Source organism: Leuciscus leuciscus, assembly GCF_965113295.1.
Source record: "Leuciscus leuciscus genome assembly, chromosome: 20".
In the NCBI taxonomy this organism is placed as follows: Eukaryota; Metazoa; Chordata; class Actinopteri; order Cypriniformes; family Leuciscidae; genus Leuciscus; species Leuciscus leuciscus.
The window spans coordinates 13,734,998-13,758,248 of NC_138744.1; the positions used below are offsets into that span (position 1 = coordinate 13,734,998).

At 38.2% G+C, this 23,251-nt stretch overlaps 2 protein-coding genes across 5 annotated transcripts in view; both read right to left on the reverse strand.

Moving 5' to 3' along the window:
- Positions 1 to 16,145, reverse strand: part of fam171a1 (family with sequence similarity 171 member A1) — a 32,849-nt gene extending 16,704 nt beyond the window's left edge. Inside the window, exon 1 of one of the 2 annotated variants that reach the window (XM_082148753.1) lies at positions 15,763 to 16,145. In XM_082148753.1, coding sequence (XP_082004879.1) covers positions 15,763 to 15,877 — 115 coding nt within the window. In that variant the 5' untranslated portion in view covers positions 15,878 to 16,145. Of the gene's footprint in view, positions 1 to 52; positions 795 to 15,762 lie in introns of those variants that run through there. The other variant, XM_082148754.1, reaches the window with a different exon arrangement.
- Positions 16,146 to 17,282: 1,137 nt separating this feature from the next.
- Positions 17,283 to 22,833, reverse strand: trim35-40 (tripartite motif containing 35-40). Of its 3 annotated transcripts, none has more exons than XM_082149569.1 (6): positions 22,255 to 22,833; positions 22,073 to 22,168; positions 19,280 to 19,510; positions 19,041 to 19,063; positions 18,823 to 18,950; positions 17,283 to 18,216 (listed from the first exon to the last, which is right to left on the reverse strand). In XM_082149569.1, the coding sequence occupies exons 1-6, from the start codon at positions 22,639 to 22,641 to the stop codon at positions 17,657 to 17,659; spliced, it is 1,425 nt and encodes a 474-aa protein (XP_082005695.1). In that variant the 5' UTR covers positions 22,642 to 22,833; the 3' UTR covers positions 17,283 to 17,656. The 3 variants fall into 3 exon arrangements, with proteins under 3 accessions (XP_082005695.1, XP_082005697.1, XP_082005696.1); XM_082149571.1 differs by having other exon boundaries at positions 22,073 to 22,133; positions 22,255 to 22,500; XM_082149570.1 differs by lacking the exon at positions 22,073 to 22,168.
- Positions 22,834 to 23,251: the final 418 nt, after the last annotated feature.

The window sequence follows — 23,251 nt, forward strand, 5'->3', positions numbered from 1 at the left end:
ACTCAATCATAAGAGTTTACGCACAAAACATAAATAAAGGATCATGACTTACCACTCTAAGGACAGAAGCAATTGTGAAACATCAAATTAAAAACCTTTAGGCTTACAATTTATTGAGGTTACGTTTTATGCAAGACAATAAGAAATTAGAGCATAGAATTATAGGCAGAATTGACCACCGGCAACAGCCAATAAAAATGAGTAATTGTATTACGTGTGACCCTCTTTAATTACATAAAGTGCACCCTAATGTTGACGTTGAGAAATGTTCTTCAGGTTCCCTTGTCTGTTTTCATAGAAATCCTCAAAGAGCACTTAAGGAAAAGAACCAATTATTACACAGAGAATACCCCCTCCACATCCTTTACATCGGCCAATGGAAACAACTGCTGAAAACAATGGGCTGCTTTTCCTTCCTCTAAAATCCTTTGGCTTCTTTTAAGGAAGCCACTGCAAAAACACACTTCCTTTTTATAGTGATACATTCCACTGACCTGATCCACATGAACAAATCAAAGAGAGGAAAATGTTCTTGGGCAGAGACAGACAAATTTAAGTAAATACTGCTATAGTGGGAAAAAAATGGGGGAAAGTGTCTGTGTTCATTAACATGTTTGTATTGCAAGTATCTATTTTGTATCTATTTTTCAGTTGGATTTCGTTTGGATTCAAACAAAGAAGTTTGTTTGCTTTGACTTTGTAAGAGACATGCTTAAAATGCAAAGGCTAACCATTATAAAGGGAAAACAACAAAAGGAAAACTTGAAAAACAGATTTATTCAATGTTACTTTCCTGCAGTAATCACTTATCTACCAAAGCACAGAAACAATGAGGAAAAATGTAATGTATAAGAAAAGCGAACACCACGCAGACCTAACAAATTCCCACTTCTGAACTGTCAAGAGCACATAGACATTTATAAAAAATGCACTAGTTTCAGTGTCGGAATGATTTATAATGACCTTTAGGAGTCCTTAATTAATGTGTATTTTAATACAATCCACACAATCGGCACACAGATTATAGCACCTACTTTAGTTTAGTTTAAGGATTAAGAGTAAAAACAGCCTACCTATTATTTCCTACACAGCTTGAACGTTTGAAATCCAGCATAAAGCCAAAAGGAAAACAGACCAAAACACTGACGCACATGCACACACACAAGTTTAAATGCTGTTACCATCACGTCACATCACTTCCCTCCCAAGTGATTTATCAGTGAAAGGCTGACAGCTGTGTGTACAGACTAAGTCACTTACCCCACCTCAAGAGCACATACTGTATGCAAACCCTGAGAACCTACAAAGCTCAGATTAATACACGCTAAATAAAGAATCATGTAGAGTCAGATGGTCATTATGCCAACACCTGACAAGGCGATCAGGCCTTAAATCATCAATTTATTTTGTGATAATGATAGGCTGATTGCATGTTATCCTGCTTATTACACAGCTACTTAACAGATGTGAAATACTGATTTGAGGCAAGTGTCTTATGTGAGATGGAAAAGAGCATGGACATTAAACTAGCAGTGTAGGGAACTGGTTGTCAGGAACAACAGTCAAATAGCGATCATTAACAAAGATTTGAGGTAAAATATTTGAATTAAAGCAGGGAAACATATATGGACTGGGGGAGGGATTTATTGATTTCACTGAGTGGAGAGAGGGGTGAGGAGGTTACAGTATAATCCAGGCAGCACTGAGCGATTTGGAAGGTCACACAAACATGGACCAATCAGGACGTCAGTCATAAAGAACACTTTACATAATTGATGCAATAATACAACAGCCTTGGGTGAGTCAAACAGTCACCACAGACTGCTTTATTTGCATATAACTCTGATCCACATCAGTGGAAATAATAAAAAATCCTCTGAAAAGCAGCTGAAAGGAGTAAATGTGTTCACAAATGTTCTTTGTTTTCATTTCTTCAACCTATGACTCAATTTCTACTAAGAAATAAGCAGAATAGTGACTAAATATTTGCTTGGCTATCTCTATAGCCATTAAGTTATAGTGCCTTGTAAGCCTTTCTGAAACTAGTTTCCTCAGGACGAGCCACTGCATGTTTAGTTATTGACTGACTGAACAGATTTCACAAACAGGTACTTAAATGTGTATTTTTCATTATGTTTTACAGATATTTTCACATGGTCACTACTTAATTTATCCTGCAAACAAAAGGGACCAATACTTAACACGGTAATGTGCAGTATTCAGCTGGTCATGTGATATCAATATGGCAGCAGAGTTTCCATTTTTATGTTTATTAGCATGTATGTGAAAAGTACTTTAGGCGTATGGGGGGGAAATTATTTCATTAAATATTATAACACAAAAAAAATCACGTAAGCAGCCACCTGTGGTCTTTTTTCAAAGCACAGGTGCAGTCAGTGTCAACGCAGCACTCTTTGCTGTGTTTACTGTAAGCAGCTTTTGAAATGTTACACGGCACTCTGAAGGGAACGCAGTAATCCAACACTAGGTAAATATTTGACTTGAAAAATAGCACTGTGATGAAAAGTAAGAACTTTCCTTTGCCCTCAAGCTCTACTGGGAATTGCTGAGATGCACAGAGACAATAAAGCCGTCTGACGTCTTCAGTCATCCTGCACGCTTTACTTTCTCTCCATCTCTTCAAACACCGTAAGCTCCATAACACACTGCCAATGCCCATATCTTCTCCTGTTCCTAAGCCTTTCACCTTGCATGCTCCTATTGTAATGCCCTTTCCTCAAACAAGCACACACACGCATGACATAGTCTTATATTTTTTTTAATAAAGCTAATTATACTACAGAATCACATATATATATATATAAAATATAATATCTGAGGCTATCCACATTTGAGAAATGTATATATATATATATATATATATATATATATATATATATAATTATATATATATAAATAATGTGGATAGCCTCAGATATTATATTATTAGATAATACAGTATATTATTATTATTATTACTACATTATATACTATTATATAATTATAAAATGTACTGAATTGACTAAATATAATAAAATATAACAAAAATAATAAATTAACTAAAATATAACATTTACTTTGTTTTAAATTACAATTAGCTTTTGAATTTTTAATTAGTTAAAATCTGAAGTAGTTCAACAGTTAATACATTCTGGAGAAATTGTGGGGGACAACTTGAACCAAATCAAGTCCAGCTGTTTTAACTTAAAAAAGCGAACCAAAGCATAATTACATGAATAAATGGCACACTGTAAGAAGGCCTCATCATCATGAAGCTTGATTCAAAGAGCGTGATTTAGATGCCACGTGAGAATTCTCTGCATAAGATAATTATAGCGATTTTTTTTTTTTTTTGGTCTCAGGAAACCTCTATTTAACTTTTGACCTAACAGAATCAATTTAATTTTTCTGTGTTTTGCAAAGGGTTATTCACCCTTGGATTTCAGGACGCTCTGTAGCTCGGCTCCTTTCTTTCCGCTCTCTCTGGGAATTCCCCTCTCCCTCCTCCACTCAGAATGATACACACATGCTGTGAACTGCTGACTCCCTCTCTGAATCTATGACATCACTGCTTCTCTACAAGGCAAAGCACGCGCAGTCAGCTCTTTGGTACAGACACACTGTCACACTGACAGCGGCTGGTCGGCAGGTCACAATCGGATCATAAATGAGATCTATTATTCCGAAGGGTGTGTGCGCATAGAAACCTTTAAGGATGCTGCATTACAGTGGAGGATAGAAAGAGGCAAACGGAAAGAGAGGGAATGCAGACAAATAACATTTACTCTAATATTCTAAGGAAGTTTAGGTTATATATTTTATTCCATTTCTAAATGCATGCCTGTGTATGTATTTTGTTTTGAGACTTTTATTTACAGTTTAAAAAACAAATTAGCCAGGACTCTAATTTACTCAACTAACAAAAATGTCAGAACCATGAACCATGACTAGACATCACAAAGACATTTAAAACCCAACCCACTTCTATCTGCCATAGAAGCTAGGTATCATTAACCCCAAGAGTCATGTGTGCAGTAATGAATAGGGTAATAATCAGTCAATACGCTGGATTCTAAACCTTAGGAACACCTCAGGAAACCAAATGATTGATTAATCTGAAAAATAAATAAAAAAATAACAGCATTAACTGTCAAGGTTATACAGGGTTAGAGTGTGCAAGTTGTCACGGGTTTGCATGGAAGAGACCGAGAGAAAGCGGGAGACAGATTCTGAACGCTTTTTTTGATTTCATGTATAAATTAGTTAAAGGTACAATATGTAAGATTTTTGTAATAAAATATCCAAAAATCACTTGCACAGTGTGATATATTTCCTGCAGTTGTGTACTTACAATATCCCAAAGGTTCCCAAAGATGTTTAATTTCAGAGAAATTCCAATTTTAAATAATGGCTCTTCCCTGGTCATTGTCGCCTGTCAATGATTATTCTGTTCTGACCAATTGCGTAGCTTAAGCAAAGGCTTAACAGATAGCGTACAACTTGAAAAAAGAACTCCAGAAAGCAGTCTTCATAACTTTAGTGACTTTACTGGTGATTCGCTTCTCAATATTTTTTCTGTAAAACTACAAACAAGAAGAAAAATATGTATAAACATCATGTTCACATTTTCATACACATATCCAGCTTAACATTACGGTTTGTACATAGTTCCTTTCACATAATTTTAAGTAATAAACACAGAGAAATTATATTCAAATGAGATTATGTACAAACAGAAGAGAAATTAGCATGTAGTTACCAATAACACAAATCAAGTGTGCTTATAACAAAAATATAGCAATAATCTTGATCTAATAATTCTTAAACACTTTAAATCACTATTTATTGTAAAATATTGCACTTACAGACATATATTTCCAAGGTTTAACGATGGAATCAATAGCCGATAGAAACTGCGTGCCCGTTGTTCTTGACTGCGTTCACTGAGGGAAATCGAAAGTAAACTATATAAACATAGTGCAGTACCTTAAATGTCCAGTGGGAGGCGGAAAAGAAACAGCTAAACATAAGCAACAGCACAATGATGTAATGTCCACGTTATCCCTGGTTTCCGCTCGTACTGCCATAGTAACCATGGCGACAGACATGGACAACTGCGTTACGTCTAGCGGCACGCTCACACTGTTGTTGTTTCGTTCAAACATTATGGACCATGGCAAGCAGACTTTGGGACAAAAGGAGAACTAAAACGAGGATCAATATCAGCGCGGCGTTTTCGAGATGCCGAGAGCTCCACGTCCTCGACTAACTTTGACTTGACATAGACGACGCTTTTGCATGTACTTTATTAGACAGGTGAGCAAATGTACATAAAACTAATCAATGTTATATAGCTCAACATGATGAAATGTTAGAATATGATCAGTATGTTATTCTAATGTTGATCTAGCTTACTGCTAGTCTCATACAGATAAACACACATAGAATAACATTCTAACTTTCAACTCACTCAAATGCAGTTAAGTGTGATAGTGTAGACCAAGCGAAACAGCGCTGCGTTCGAAAAATTACATATTGTAGCTTTAATATAGGCAAGTTTCAACAAAAGATCACTGACAAAAAAAAAAAGGTCTGCAAATATTTCCATTAGAGGTGGGAGAAAAAAACCCTCTTAATTCATTGATTCTCTATTCACTGATTCTCAATTCTGAGCTTAGTTTTTTTTAATCCGCATATTCACGATGGAATTGTGTGCAAGAGACGGTCATATTTTGCTTGCTGCCAATTGCAGACAAACAAACACAAAACCACAAGACAAGTAATAAAACTTGCATGAGGTTTTATGGTTAAAGCAAAATACAATGTAATCGTAGGCTTCATTGCACAGGATGTGTGTTGAACTTGTGAGAAACTGCATTTTGCCTGACAATTTGGAGTTTCACCTGCCGGCATTTCCCTTTCAAATGCTCTACGTTGGCATAATTTATGCCGTTTGGAATGGAGTATAAATTTGATACGCGAAACTCATTTACTGACAAAAGTCTGCTTTCAAATGCTAAGTAATTTATTAAAAATACACAAATAAATTTGATATTCAAAGTCAGTAAACTCATTAATTAAAGGGGTGGTTGATTATGATTTCACTTTTCTAACTTTAGTTAAGTGTGTAATGTTGCTGTTTGAGCATAAACAACATCTGCAAAGTTACGAAGCTCAAAGTTCAAAGCAAAGGGAGATATTTTCTTTTAAAGAAATAGCTTTTTAAGGACTACAACAAACGGCTGGTAGGGACTACACAACATTCCTCCCGGGTTAGTGACATCACTAACCCTAAAATTTAAATAAATCCCACCCCCGGGACCGCGATTTACAGATTATCATGACAGAATATGCTAATCAATGACTAGAGGATAACTACACATAAGCTACATAAATTCATCAACTAGCCTAACCATTCGGAAATGTTGTCTACATGTTGTCACTTCTTGAGTCTCTCCATCTTTGGCTGACTCCGGTTTGAACATAAAAGGAAATTTTCAGTGCATGTCTGTGTAAGGTAATCTAAGCTGCTAAGGACACAAGCTGTTGTAGCTCCACCCCCTGTGCCGGGAGCAGCAGCTCATTTGCATTTAAAGGGACACACAAAAATTGTGCGTTTTTGCTTATCCTCAAAAAATAACAATTTTAACATGCTATATAAAAATATCTGTGGGGTATTTTGAGCTTAAACTTCACATACACACTCTGGAGATATCAAAGACTTATTTTACATCTTGTGAAAAGGGTATTTTACCATCCCTTTAATAAGGAAACATGAGTTGAAGAATTGATTCCCTGAATCGGATATAGACTGTGAGGCGTCTAAAGATTTCCACCCCCAATTTACATATTCTCAAATGATGAAATATTATCTATTAAAAGTTATGTAAAGCTCTCCTTTAAAAAAATTTTGTATGCTGGGGGTTGAGTGCTGAAGAATAATTATAATGTACTTTTTTTTAAGTGCCATCTTATGGAAACCTTTGGCACCAAATTCAACGAAACTGTCATTTGGTAATTTTATAGGCCACAATTTGGCCAAGCTAACAGGTACCTAGTTGCCTCTTCAAAATCACAGTGTCAGACACCGTCAACAACAGTCACACTTACAATAATATTAAGGTCATGAGTTCCAACAGTCACCAACAATATAAAAATATATTTTAACTGGAACTCCAGTCCACCCTCTTCCTAACTATATTTGAAAGAACGTCAAATAACCAAATCCTAACCACAATTTGCTCTATGCACGGTTACTTCCTGCCTGGTTTTCGATAAGCCAGTTCAGGCATTTCCGGTGAACTGTCAAGATGTCATTCTATACTCGCTCCCTTCAAGAACTACTTTGGGTCAACATTTTATTCAACTAATTTTGATGAACCGATATCAATTCTTGTGGTGTGACACAATCAGCACGTGAATTGATAATCTCTTTCTCTTTACTACTAGTTACAGCAGGAAATAAACATGAATGAACATCAGAAGACTATGTTGAAAGATACAGAACGACTAACCGAAATGTATCATGTCTCATGTAATCGCTCAGTGTTTAAAAGGCTGAACTTAACCCCTGCGTCTTATGTTCATTAAAGCTATAGCGGCCTGTCAAGTTGGGCAAAGGAACTAGCAATAAAGAACGAACAAGAGATACAGGGAAGATACTGGGCAATTGCATTTTATTAGTGACCAACTTCAAATAACAATACAGATGTATGAGTGGAGTATCACAACTTTTAAACAGAAAAAAACAACATTTAGAAATGGACAATTCATCCATCGACCAAATATGGCTTATCATGTGAAACATGCAAGTAGTAGCAACTTTACACGGCCGCTCGATCTGACGTCAACCTACTTAAATGTGCGCTATTATTAGGCGCATATCCAAGTGTTTGTGCGGAGTGTGGAAGGTAAAGTATTAGCAACCTTACTGTAGGACATGGAGGCACCAGCGCGGTACCTTGCATTTTTTTCAACTTAAAATAATCCGTCGTTTTTGAGTAATACATCAATACCAAAAAAAAAAAAAAAAAAACAGACTTCCTCAAAGTGTCACATTCTCCAAACATTTCAGTTATATAAGACCAACAGCAAAATCAGGGACTCATTATTATTAGATCAGACATCTGATGCAATAAAACAAACTTTCGACCTCTTTTTCTTCCAAGGTAAACCATATAACAGGCAGTGTTCAATAGCACAGGGTAATCAGTCCAAACAATGACAAATAAATCCAGAGGGTGAGACAGGAATGGGAAAACCAGGACACAGACAGATAACAAAAACCTGGAACATGGAAAACAGTGGAAATGCTCAGAAATGCAGTGTTACACGCACAAGACTTCACAGGGAATGAATGTGAAAAACAGGTGGTATTTGGAGTATTAACTCATAGGGTGAGTTAAACAAGGCAAAGAGACACAGGGATGATGAGTCCAGGCAGAGAGTTATGGGAAATGTAGTTTCATTAGGGAATGACAACAGTCCGGGGCGGAGTGCCCTCTGGTGGTAATGATGGGCACTCTCACTGGTAATCGTGACATAGCCCCCCCTTCAAAGACGCTCCTAAAATTATCCAGGAGGGAAGTAGAGTGGAGGCGGACCCGGGGGCGGGATGGAGGGCAAGGACCGTGGAGCGGAAGAGGGCCTGGAGACTGAGGCGGCCGGGGCGGAGTAGGCTGAACAGTCATCCAGGGCGGATCCGATGCTTCAAGGGGCCAGGGCGGATCCGACACTTCCGGGGCAGAGGCGGCTATCTTGTCTGAAGATACCGGCGTAGACACAGGTGTAGAGGCGGCCATCTTGTCCAAAGACACAGGTGTAGAGTCGGCCATCTTGTCCAAAGAAACAGGCGTAGAGGCTTCCATCTTGTCCGAAGACAAAGGCGTAGAGTCGGCCATCTTGTCCGAAGACACAGGCATAGAGTCGGCAATCTTGTCCGAAGACACAGGCATAGAGTCGGCCATCTTGTCCAAAGGCGTAGATGCTGCCATCTTGTCGGAAGACTCTGGAAGGGTGGCCATGACGGGACGAGACTAGACTCTGGAGCGGCGGCAGCCATCTTGGGACGAGACTCTGGAACGGCGGCAGCCATCTTTGCTGAAGGGTCACAGGATGGAGTTGATGTGTGTGCTGCCCACACACACAAAATAGCCATGGCCATGATGATCAGCGCTGTATCATCCGGAGCCGACTCAGGCACGGCGGCCTCGACATGAAGAAGCTCAGGCTCGGCAGGCATGACATGAAGAAGCTCAGGCTCGGCAGGACTGACGTGAAGAAGCTCAGGCTCGGCAGGCATGACGTGAAGACGCTCAGGCTCGGCAGGCATCTTCACTGGACATGGTGGTGAACTTGGGGGGCCAAGCTGCCCCCTCCCCAAAAATGTCTAAGGGAAACATCCTCCTCAAACTCCCCGACAGTGAAGGAGGAACCAGTCAAATAAAGGGCATATAGATTATATATCAGGAACTCGCTCAGTGATCCTCGAATTGTAACTCGAATTGGATTGTAACGGGTTGTTGAGTCCATAACAAAAGAAGTCAATGAGAGCATAGTCTGGGAGGTTAGTGAAATTGGTAATACCTAGGAAGTCCTGAATGTGGTCCTTGAGCGAGCGAGTTCCTTGACGAAGGCGGACGAGACGTACTGCTGGATTCATACTGGCGAAGTCTTCTGTAACGAACTGCTCCGAGACACGAAGGTTGAGAATCCAAATGCAGTTTTTAAATTGGAAAATCCAAGATCATAAACCGTATAACAGGCAGTGGTCAAAAGCACAGGGTAATCAGTCCAAATAAATCCAGAGGGTGAGACAGGAACGGGAAAACCAGGACACAGACAGATAACAAAAACCAGGAACATGGATAACAGTGGAAACGCTCAGAAATGCAGTGTTACACGTACAAGACTTTGCAGGGAATGAATGTGAAAAACAGGCTATAATAGGGTGAGTTAAACAAGGTAATGAGACACAGGTGGATGCAATCAGGGATGATGAGTCCAGGCAGAGAGTTATGGGAAATGTAGTTTCATTAGGGATTGACAATAGTCTGGGGTGGATTGCCCTCTGGTGGTAATGATGGGCACTCTCAATGGTAATCGTGACAAACAATTTACTCTGTCACAACAAAGACCGCTTAATTATCTAGAGGTTATTAAAACGGCTTCTCCGTTGGAAATTCCCCATTAGAGTGATCATCCCTCTAAAGTACAACACTTCAAAAAAGTTATTTGAATATTAATGTAACAGTTCTTAAATGTTACTAAATGATTATTTTATTTCTAAAAGTAAAATTATCCGAGACATTTTTTTTTGTTACATATTCTAAAACATAAAACAAGCTTGTCTTTCCGTTTTGTGGGAAAATGACTTATCCAGATGTGCAGCAGACAGGCTGTCTCTCTCTCCCCCTCCCTCTATAAAAGGACACACTGTGAGAGACTGTGTGTGTGAATGAGAGAGAGCTCCACGCTCATTCAGTACGTCCAGGCTCTGCTTAAAGTTAAAAGACTGCTGTTGTGTTGGAGGATTATCATGTTTCACAGGCATGAAAACAGATGATTCAACCCATAAAATTCTAATCAGATCCAAAAGTATTTCCTTCAGATTATTTTTAGGAGGGGGGTTACTCTTCTACCTTTCCTCTCAAAACACCTTCACAACTAAAACAACGCTTTTAAAAACTCTAATAAAACCAAACTTCCTGTTTCAAAAGAAAGAATGTCAACACAGGACAAGAAATTGTGATTTTCAGGTGATTTGAAGGGGTCTTTAATGAGTGTTACCAATCAAATACAACCCTATATTTGTGGGCCAAAAGCAATTAACAAAAAAGCTGCTCTTTCAGTAGTGTTAATCTAAATTCATGTCAGATTTAAGATGTAAAACTCTTCAAGTTTATTTAAGATCCAGAGAAACTACGCACATTTAGGCCATGTTTACACCTGGTATTAAGACGTTTTGGTCATTCGGATCACAATAAGACAAGACAGACATACCCGTTTACACCTGGTGTTTTAATCCATTTCTTTTGTCCACTTTCTATCACTTCTTTCCTGATTTCTTCTTGTGGAGGGGTCTATGTGTGGGTAAATGTATGAGCCTTTTCAGATCTTTCAATCTAATGGACAAAATAAGGTCACAGAATTTCCATAAGAATGCGATCGTCGGAAAAACATACGGAGAGCAGCAGCTTTCGTTTCTGCTCTAATAGCTTAAGAGACCACATCAAACGCAGTGAGTGCGTGTTAGAAATCAGTAATGGTGAGAGAAACACTGTGCTTGGTACGTTTTTCATCAGCCGAGCCGACAAAGTTTAAATCCTGTCTGTCTAGTCCGCTTGGAGAGTGGCCGGACTTTTGTGGCTGTTCGAAAGCATTTGTCTAGGAGAGTTTACACTACGAAAACAATCCGGTTGAATGCGTTTTCAACTACCTCTGGAAGTGGTCGAAAGTGTAAAAGCTCAATGTTTTAGACACAGTTTATACCTGTATTTGGCGTTGTCCACTTGTGATCCGATAGATCAAAACGCATCTTCTTAATACTAGTAGAGGTCAACTGATTGATCGGTTTTGCCGATTAATATTTACAATAATCATTCACAGAAACAATCAGTTATGGGCAAAAATACATACCGATAGTTTTTCCTGGGTAGCGTCCATTGTATTCGCTGAGAAGGGTCCGCTGTCATTATAAAGTACGAGAGCGGCCTCTAGAGGCGAAATCATTGATGCCTCATGGAGTTTGTTTAGACACGCGAGACTGTGCGCTGCACAGAGCGGGACACTTCAGATGCGGATTTAAAACAGACAACGAAACGGTACAGTACATGTTTTCATATCATTATAAACCAATTAATTTGTTGACTAGTGTGGCAAGCAGGATGAGGCCAAGAGCTGTGAGAAAGGAGGAAGGCCGGTGGCGCCGCACCGTTCCCGAAGCTCCTCTATGAGAAATTTGAGACCGGTGTTGGGCGCAGCTGATGTTCACACTCGCGCCACCAGCCTTGCACCGTTCTCACGGCTCTCGGCGTCGTTCTGCTTGCCACAACTAGATACTGCATTAGTGGAGAAAGAACTGCAGGATGTTTCCCGTCAAGGCTGAAAGGACACTAACATTAGTACCTCGAGTGGTTAAAACATGCAAGCCCAACCCAAATGAGAGCATCATTATAATATGCGCTATGGACATGGATTTTAAATGGTAAGACTTTCATTTTTGTAATTAGGCTCTAAAAAATTATATAAAAATGTGGATTTAGATTAATCAGCCAATATATCGGTTAGTGGCTTTCAAATATAAAGAATTATCGGTATAGACAAAAATGTTCATATCGGTGCATTCCTAAAATTCATTCAGTACCCAATTTAAAAACTATCAGTTGATTAATCGGTTTATCAGCCAGGGTGCGTTTCCCAAAGCCAACTATGGTCGCAAGTTCTGTTGTTACCAATAGTGTTTAATAGAACTTGTGACCATAGTTGGCTAATGATGCTTTTGGGAAACACCCTAGTGCGGTCCAACCTAGTTATTGTAAAATACACTATTGGTCGACCTCTAGTAAACAGGGCCTTAGAGTGATATAAGAGTCCAGTGTGTCTGTTTGCAAGATAACAATTGTGAGTGAAAAAAAGAGAGGGAGAGGGAGAGGGAGAGGGAGAGGGAGAGGGAGAGGGAGAGGGAGAGGGAGAGGGAGACGGAGACGGAGACGGAGAGGGAGACGGAGAGGGAGACGGAGAGGGAACTGCCTGACAGGCTTGCCCAAGGGAGATAGTCTGGTATGGGTAATCAGAGATGAGAAAATGTCTGAGTGTTCGCTGAAAACATGACCCCATAAAAAATTAAGCACAACAGGGGTCTCCAGTGTGCTTAAAATGCTTTGAAATGCTAGGGGGCAAACAAACAGACCTTTCCTTTTCTGCACTACAGCAATGTCCAAAATCCAGAGAATATACCACAGAAATCCCCATTACTGATAATTAATGAGTGGAAACACCAGCCTTATCCTCTTTATCAGCCTTTATGAGTCTCTCAAGCTCTAAAACATAGCTGGTTTCCTAAGCCCCATTGTTCTAAGCCCTTACGCATTATAGTAGGAAACTATTAAGGAGTCCATTTAGTCTCTGTTTTTGGGTGTGTGTGTGATAACAAGCAACTGCTTACAGTAAATATCTGACTGTTGGCAGGAGCAATATTGGCAGTATAGGGGCCATTATAAAACATACACAAATAAACCAAAAAAACATGTTTGCAGCATGCATTTCTTGATTGTGCAAGCAGCGTATAGGCTATATTGTTATCAGCGTGCATTTTATCCATTTATATATTATTATCTGATGTCAAATCTGAATTTCTCAGCATCCATATCGCCAGGTTTCAGTGTCACATGATCCTTCAGAGATTATTCTAATATGCTGATATGATGGTCAAGAAACATTTACTATTATTATCAGTGTTGAACAGTCATCATGTTTGAGAAATTGATACATTTTTTCAAAATTCTAATTGATTGAATGAATATTTAGGTTAAAAAAAAGAACACTTTATTTAAAACGGAAATGTTTTGTAACACTAGAAATATCTTTACTGTCGCTTTTGATCAATTTATTGCATCCTTGCTGAATGGAAGTCTTACTGAATGAAGTCTTACTGACCCCTAACTTTTGAACAATAGTGTGCACTACTACTATTTTTTTCTCCTTTAAAAAAATTGCACTTTTAAATAGTGCATTACAGTCCGGTCGTGTCCTTTAATTAAAATTCAAGTAACATTTACTGAGTAAAAATTACTGTCAAATATACCTGTCAAATAAATAAATTTAAACAATACATAATGGTACTCCAAACGTTCATAAAGATAGCAGTTCGTCATTCAAGAAATGATAGCATAGAAACACTTATAGAACACAGAATAAAATATAATACAAGTAAAGGTTTGCATGTGAAAAGCAAATGAAGAACCTATTAAATTTGTTTCTGTTAGAAAAACCAGGTGCACATCACACTTCAAGTCTGTTATCAGAGATTTACAATAGCATAATTAGTATTAACTACAATCATTTGACAAACTTATAACTCATTTAAACACAGTGTGAAGCATACAAATATAACAGTTATAGCAACTAAATCCAAAGCTTTGCGTAAACTACATTTAACCTAAGGACTGAAGATAAAAAAATAAAAAATTCAGGCAATATTAAGATTCAAAGCTGCATTGCAAAACTCATTCCAAGCCTGACTAAACTGCGTCAGGGCCTCACACACAGCATTCCCTTTTCAGATCCTGTTGATGAGGATGTGGCACAGCCGGGACAAAAGGCAGGAAAGCCCTATTTTGCATAGTCAAAGCTTACACTCTGTGCCAGTCTACTGTTCTAAAGAAGAGAGAGCAGCAAAGACCCATCTGTGCTGCCGCTGCTCATCAGCAGGAGATGGAGGGGGAGGAGGATTCTCCATCAGGAGGGAGGAGGGGGGGTTTAAGGGGATTCCTCATATTATACCTCAGAGATGAAGGATTTAACCAAACTGCCAGTCTATAAGCTGCTAAATCAATCAGCTGTCAAAAGGTGAGCTTTGCCAACCATTTCATTCAACAGGGTTTTGCAATCTGACATCCACGCCTCACATAAAAGTATTCAACATTGTAGATGATATCTGGATTATGCAAATGTCAAATATGAACTCGAGATATGAAAACAGCTTTTACTTAGCATTACTTCATACATTAGCGAGATCAATTAGAGTATAACAGTCTGAAATAGTCAGAAGCCAGAAATAATCTCATAATAAAACCATCACGGCATAAATAAACCAGGTCCATTTAGATTTCAGTGAGCTTTTAGTACTGAACTTAATGACATCATAGAGAGTTACAGGTCCCTGTGCAAAAATAAACAACAAAAATTGTTTAGGCAAGAAAAGTATCATTTAATATCTGGCTATTTGTGGCTAATAATGAATGTTAAATTACAGATCTTGTCTCATCTGAAGCAGCAGGTTCTCCTGTTTACATTGCCATACAGACATGTAACTTCAACACAAGCTTTTGATCAACATTTAAAAGTAATAAAAGAAATATCATGACTGACGGAAAGAGTTATAGCTAACTTACTTTCCAATGAACTTCTAATGAAATGTGCAAATGTGGCACATACATTACACGTTTGATATATGTCTGCTATGTTGTTATATTACATATATATAAATCACATTTTGATTCAATAAAGTCATGCACAAAATTATAAAACGCCCATGTTTACTGTTTACAATAGTGGGATACAAATTTATACAGTCGATAGATAAGTTGTAGATTTCTAATCTACTATTAGTTGTAGCAGATAAATATGGGAATATTGCATGAAAAATGTAAGGCCAAAAGAAAATGACATGTATCATATGCGCACCACTCGGTTCATGTGCTTTGGAAGCTGCAGTGATGCTTGTTGCAACGACAGGCATCACAAAAATGAGATCCGATTTCAAACAGATGGCTTGAGATTTACAAAACACCAGAGCAATCGAACTACGAACATTTAACAAAGTTTGCGTTGTTAAAACAATAAAAGTGTTTAATTCATAAGACATATGTATTCACTTTATGGCCGTTGCACACTCTGCGTTATTATATGCTACGATTGCTAACAGCTAGCACTGGGAATGCCGTCCAGAAAGTCAAAGCAAAGCTCTCAAATTTCCATCAAGACCTTTATAAACCTAAACAGAAGTGATGTATTCGGAGGTGTTGACGGCGTGTCTCTTACCTTTGGCATCGCTGTTCTCCTGCAGTGTTTTAGCGGCCGCCGTCCATAAATCGCATCCCAGCAGGAAGAGCACAATCACGGCAGACCTGCTGCTGCTGTCCGCCCCTCGCAGCATTATTGCAGCTCACGGTTACAAGGCTTTTGCTCAACAATGCGGCTTTTCTATGCGACAGGAGTATCTAGAGACTCGTAGCAGCTGAGGTTCCCAGCCATAATTTGGTGTTTTAGCAAATCTGATCATGTCATTGAACACCGACGGGAGATTAGAACAACCCTCCGCTCAGCATCTCCGTGTTGCCGCTGTTTTTCCCCCCATCTCAACTCGAGAAGACAGAAAGCCTGCCCTGGACTCAACTCCACCAGTTTAACCCTTTCCATGCCACGACCAGGTGCTGCTGCTGGTCTTGTGACTCTTGTCCTACAGAAAGAAGGATTAGACCGCCATCTGCTGTCGTATACTGTCAATCACCTCACAACAGCGGTTCTCAACCTCATTGACTCAAGGGGCCCATTGTCCAACATTCAAAGGACCCTCCATATATTTCGTCTGGTATTTATGCTGTAATTATGTCAAAAAATTCAAAACAAAATTATTTTTGTGATCCCAGAAATTTTAATCATTGTATGTTGTAAAGAAAAAGAAGCAAAAGAAAAACTCATTTTGATTTCAGTTTACATCTTGATTATGTTTTTTTAGCAATTTAATTAAGTTACATTATTTTAATATAATAATATATTAATTTAAATAATTTTGTCCTACGGCCCCTTGGAAATTTAAGTAGGCTATAATATAATGTATAGTAGTAAATTAGTAAATTTATTCCAACTGTCATGATGTTTGCATACTTTTTAAAATGTTAATTATACTATATCAATCTATAAATATATGCATTGTGACAATGTAGTTAAATAATAAAAAAAACAGAATCACAGTCAAAAATATATATATGAATTACATTATATAATTCTGTATTATATGTAATAGTCAATTTCTTTTTTACTATAATACTATAAAAAGGAATAATTTTGGGGAATGGATGGATAGACGATAATACATAATAGTAGTAGGCTACTGAAAGTTTCTACTATTCAGTATCCCAGTGTTTACAAGTAACTATTCCATTAATTGTTACTTTTTTGCTTTTGATTTCTATGGGGATATGTGGTTCAGACATCAACTATTGACATATGACTAGTATCTTCAAACTGTTGCTGGTAACTGTTTCTACCATGATATCTGGATTGTGATGTCTGTACCTGTTTACCATTTCAACTATTCATTAGATATTGGCACTTATTCTGTAACTATTATAATAGTTACTAGTAAGTTAGTATCTATTTTAGACTTCCACTATTTATTAGAGACTTTTGTGTATGGTATTTGTTACTAGTAACATCTTTAATCTTACTAGTAAGATATTTAATCAAACTGTAAGAACAGTTGTCTTTCTGTGAGCCATTTGCTTTCTCTCACTAGCATGCAAACAAGACAGATGAGGTGCATTAAACAAAGATAAAGATCATGGTGAACTCTATACTTTATTTATATGTAGCAATTGACAATAAATTCAAAGCAATTAACTTCTTAAACTCTTACTGTACCTAAAGTTACCAAAAGATTGAGCATTATAGATCAGTATAGAACAGTTTCACTAACTTTTAATAAAGTGATGCAAGCTTACTTAAAGAAAGAAGAGAACACTCAAGAACACTGAGAGTCAACATTTGCTAAGATAAATCACTAGTCAGTTTGTAGTGTTTCTTGTTTGGCTTGCCTATTTTATATTTTATATTTTATAACTCAAAGTTAACAAGAATTACTGCAAACTGAAAAGACAGCATTCCAAAAGATAACCATACCGAAACATACATCCAAACAAACTTTATATCTCCTTTAATCACAGGTCTTGACCACAGGCACAATCCTCAGAGGATAGACGCTGCACAGATTGCAGAAGAATGGAAAGACCTTCTCCGTGAAATTGGTCGTGAATGTGTGATAGAGTGTATTGCTGAGAGGATCTGAGAATGAAAGCTGTCCTTCATCCAAATCGAGCTTCACTCTCACTCGCTTCAGTTTCTCACACCCAAGCAAAGGGATGCATGACTCCTGAGGAGCCTTCAGACTGAGAGTGTCACTGTCATAGCCGACGCACCAGACCTCTCTGGGCAGACTGATGGCTCCTTTTCTCTGGACAGACTCTGCAGCGACTCCCAGCATCCAGAAGGTGCTGTCTCCCACATCCACATCCCAAATGTGTGTCCCTGAGGAATAGCCCACAGAGCCCAGAACACAGGGAAACCTATCAAATCTCTCCGGGTTAGCGGGAAGCAGCTTCCTCTTCATGCCAGCCACGTCTTCCTCTTCAAACTCATCTTCGTCCCTCAAGCTTGTCAGATCTTCAGACAGTATAAGTTGAGTGTTAGCGGTGTTAGGATCGAGCACCACAGGAGCTGAAAACAGAATATTGCACAGATGTGGCTTCATAAATGTAATTAATCAATGATAACAAAACTGCTCATTAATATTTGAAAAAACTTATCTGCCAAATCATAGTCATGTGGTCCAACATGTTATTATTATTATTATTATTTATTATCATTATATTACTGACCCTCATGACTGTATCAATGTCAACCAATTTTTGAAAACATCAGATAATTGGACTTTTTACACTACGTTGGTTCAGGTTATAAAATTTCATATAGTATGACTAGTATCATGATATTTATGAATTAATATTTTTTTATATTTGTTAAAAAAAGTTTTTTTTTAAATGCATTTAAAAACAACATCACATGACAAATCATTAAATTAACTTTTCCTGAAAATTGTAGAAAAGTGAAATATGAAATAAGAAACCAACATGAATACGAGTACATTTATAAGAACTTGACGTGTTTTAAACTCGATTTTTTTCTATATCACAGACGCTTCTTTTTTTTTTTTTTATTAACCCCAAGATGTAGCAAATAAATGCTTGTTGTCAGTTTCACTGGAGAAAAGCTTTATATCTTCCATGAAAACAACATTTCTGAATGTTTTATAAATCAACTCACAGTAAATTATTTCAGTAACTCTTATTTTTGACCACACTGTGAACTTCAAATTGCCCAGGTATTGTGCGGTATCAATCAGCCCTCCTTGAACTGGATCTGGATCTGGATCCTGGTTCATGTCCTGGGCTCTGGAAGCACATTCAGAGGTCAGATTAAGAATTACTGCTTAAACTCAATATTGAGGGGGAAAAAAGAAGAAAAGGAGAAAGCCTGCTCACCTCTCCATCATGTCCTTGAAATTCTATTGAAAATGTAGGAAATATGAAAAGTTAATGAAGACAGCCTACATCATTTGGTTAACTGTAGAAGTTTTAAGGTTGGAATATGTAGATTTTTTTTTAAAGCTTTTACTATTTTTCTCTCAGTATTGTCCTGCTGTACCTTTTAAATGAATGCAATGAGAGAGCAGAGAAGGCAATAAACAATAAAGGTAGAGAATAAATAATAAAGGGCTAACCTGAAGGAACTGGATGTCCCCACTATCCAAATTATCTCTCAATTCTCTAATCATTTTTGACAGAGATAATATTTCGTCATTCATCTCCTCAATTTGGTCTTTAATGAGCTGTGTTTTCTCTGTTTTTTCCGTGTACAGTGCAGCAAGCATGGCTTTTTCTTCATCATACAAAAGCTTGTGAAGATGCTTAAAATCCTTCTTGATGACATTCTCTGTGTGCCAGACCTGGTGCTGAACACCAAACACATACAAAAACATGTTATATAATGTAATAGAATTACAACGACAATAATAAATAATAAATTTCAGACCAACTGCAACAATAAGCAATTAAAGACATTTTAAGATGATAGGCGAAATGGCTAAAAAAGCATAATACAATCACTAGTATTATGATTTATTGGTTTATCACTTTTAACCAATAGGTGGCGCTGTGTCCCAACTGATGTGGTGTGTTCACTTTGTTGATGCAGTATATCAAAACTGTTTCATCTATGACACAAACTACGACACGAATTTGGTGAAAACCAGACCAGGTCTTGGAGGAGTTCGAAAAAAGTAGGTTTTTAAAGAAAATCTAAATGGTGGACAGGAAGCTTGGCCAACCATGGCAACATTGGTTTCTATGTTCTTGGGGTGACCCAGGCAATCTATTAAGACCAGTTTCATGATATTAGGCTAAATTAATCAAAAGCTGTAAGCATTTTATTTTAAATTGCATCATAGCTTTTGACCACAGATAGTGCTGTCTATAAACTTTTTGATTACCTTCAGGGCATGGTGCCGATGGCACATACTGAGTTTTGTAATGATACACCATTTGTAAAATATAGCAATTTACATCATAATACCGTATTGTAGTTAGTGGCAATTTCATGTTTCATGTCATGTTCAATTATAGCGCCACCAAGTGACACAATCCCACCAATTATTTGATGTGTCCTCATAGTGCCTCCATACATAAGTGTGTCAAATTTGGTGAAAATATCTCATTTTGTTTATGAGTTATAGACATTTATATTTATGAGCACATAAAATTACTTGCCACTTACTATAAAAATTTTGACATTTGGCTATTAGCATGTAGCCAACGACCTATGTTTGCGATTTTCCTACGGTGGTTTCATCTCGATCGGACTAAAGGTTTCAAAGATATTCGATATTTAAATGCTAAATCACAACGTTGCACTAACCACGAAGTGAAACCTAACATATTTGGTATCATTGAACTTGCAAGAATTCAGGTATCAGGAAACTCCTGTGAAAACTGAAATTCCCCTTTTTCAACACTAGGTGGTACAGGTCCAAAACATATCAGACACCTCCAGGGCATCGTGCCGATGGTCCATACTAAGTTTTGTAATGATATGTTCATGCGTTCGTAAAATACAGGATTTTTACGCTGACATTGGGAAAATTTGATAAACGGGGAAACTCTGTTTTCTCCAAATACTGAAGCCTGATTGGTTCATGTCTGTGAAAAGCACAGACAAATGGCCTTTAAGCCTGCCAGAAAGAGCGGGGTGACTGTAAGACCGGCCATTTAGACAGATTTTCTCGACTGAATAGCAATAGCGTCGACTCAAGCATATGCACAGTAGCACGGCAGGATACTCCATGCTCATTCCCTTTTCTCAGGGAACCGAGGTGACGTTGGTAACCAGAGCGTTCCCACTCAATACAGTTCTAAATACCCTGAGCCGAAATTGTCCTGTGCCCACAGGAGGAGGCGGCGTGCCAGCCTGTTAAGTAGACGGGACCTGAGCTCCTGCTGAAATTCCTTGACGGCCAGGGGCACTGCCATCATTTCCAGGCAGTTGGCTCTGTCCAAGATGCTCAAGTTGATTCTGAACCCCAGGCTTTCTAGATGGCTGAGGAGCAGAGACCTGTACGCACACTATTTTTCTTTTGATTGGGCTAAGAGCAACCAATCATCAATGTAATTCAGGAAGCAAACTCCCATTCACCTTAGTGGGGAGAGAGCTGCATCCACGCATTTCGTAAAGGTGGTAAGGACTGGCAATATACAATGGTAGGACTGTATATTGATAAGCCACCCCCTCAAACGTGAATCTCAAGAATGGATTATGATGGGGAGCTATCTGGATATGAAAGTATGCATAGTTAAAAACCAATCCCCAGGGCAGATCTGCAAGTCGAGGATGGGCCTGAGGCCACCATCCTTCTTGGGGACGAGGAGGTTGTTGCTGTAAAAGCCTCTCTTGCATTCCTCAAAGCAAAGCAAAAGCGCATATATATGGGCAGATCTTGTAGCAACAGTGGTGGTAGCCATGGTTGCGAGAGAGAGTGACAGTCGCCCAAACCAATAAATTGTTTCATCCCGGATGGAAATAATGAGCTGTGTTTATTGCAGATTAAAAGGTCTACAGTCACTCTATTTTTATACTCTCTTTTTCAGAGCACTTACATTTTAATTACCGGTATGTATTGGTATATAAATACAGTTTAAACAATTTTGGAAAAAAGTTTTTTATAAAAATCCTACCTACCCTACCTTTAAATAGGCAGTAGGCCCCGCCCTTTCTGGGAGGATAAAAGGCATTTGTCTGTGAAAAGCACAGACATGAACCAATCAGACTTCAGTATTCAGAGAAAACTGAGTTTCCCTATGTGTGCCAGAGACTGCTCAATGCGAAGTGAACAGTATTGAAAGGGAACAGAATAATAATAATAAGAAACACCAACGAATACAATAGGTGCTTACGCACCTTCTGTGCTTGGCCCCAAATAATAATAATAATAATAACAACAATAAATCAGACTCATACTTACACATATGTGCTCAGCCTGGTGATTACATTCAAATTTGGCATGTTGCAACATCTTCATTTTTCTAGTCAAGAGATTAAGTTCACTCTGAAAATGTATCTAAAATTAAGTCGACATTAGTTTGTTTATCAGAATATTAAATATGCCAAAAATGTATTAAGGTCACTAAACATCACCAGCATTACCTTACGTTCCTCGGCGACCTCACGGACAGGACGGCACGTGTGTGTTTTGTGTTTAAGTGACTCTCTGCAAACCAAGCACACGAGCTGTTCATCATGCAGACAGAACAGACTTAATCTCTCCCGGTGAATCTCGCACAGCTCCTCAGAAGGGCCACGATAATCCAAGAAAGTTTGGCACAAATTTTTCAGAGCCAGGTTAACGGGAGGGTTGTAGGTAGATCTTTTTCTGCAAAGCGGACATTCTCTTGACCCTTTGGTCGCCCAGTACTGTTGGTTACAGTCTCTGCACAGACTGTGGCCGCACTGAAGCAGCACGGGTTCTTTGAAAATGTCATAACAAACAGGACACGTAAAATCCTCTTCAGAAAATGGACGTTTCGAGGCCATTTCTGCCACTTTGCGGACGCAAACCCTTTCGATTTCGTTTTCTGTGAAAGTGCCTAACTTTAAGTTGCACTGCGAACGTTCATTTCATTTAGTAGCCTACTGCAAAGAGCAATACAGAAGAGCTTATTATTCAGTCAGATTGCAAAAAATACAGAGATGATATTTTGTAGAATATAGTCGCTGCAGGGCATAGCCTAACTACGCAACGAACCGGAAGACAAACAACTAACAAGACATTTTGAAACTTGACTTGAGCGAAATAAAGAAATTCGGGTATACAAATAAAGCAGTCTCCATCCCATCGAATGGAATTTTTGCAGATAATTTAATCGCAAACTTTCAAGTCAAAAGCGTGATTTCAGGGATAGACATGCAGGGATGCACATCACAATACATTATTCATGGACTGAAACATATCCTACCAAAGGAGAAAATATAACAAGATGTGGTTTTGTCATGACTAAGATGATTTTAAAACAGTATCAGTCCATATATTGAAAGACCCTGCAGGGCACTGATTGAGGTGAACGACCATGAAACGAACAAACAACAAACAAACAAAAAACACCGTTATTTTGTCATAAACATGCTCTGAATGCAACATGTTATA

Bases quoted from the DNA above. Each gene is read 5' to 3' on its own strand.
- trim35-40 (XM_082149569.1), bottom strand. From the start codon at position 22,641: ATGGCCTCGAAACGTCCATTTTCTGAAGAGGATTTTACGTGTCCTGTT. The intron at 22,169-22,254 runs GTAATGCTGGTG...ACTTAATTTTAG, and splicing joins AGGTCGCCGAGGAACGTAAG to ATACATTTTCAGAGTGAACT. The intron at 18,217-18,822 runs GTGAGTTGATTT...TTCTGTTTTCAG, and splicing joins AGTTACTGAAATAATTTACT to CTCCTGTGGTGCTCGATCCT.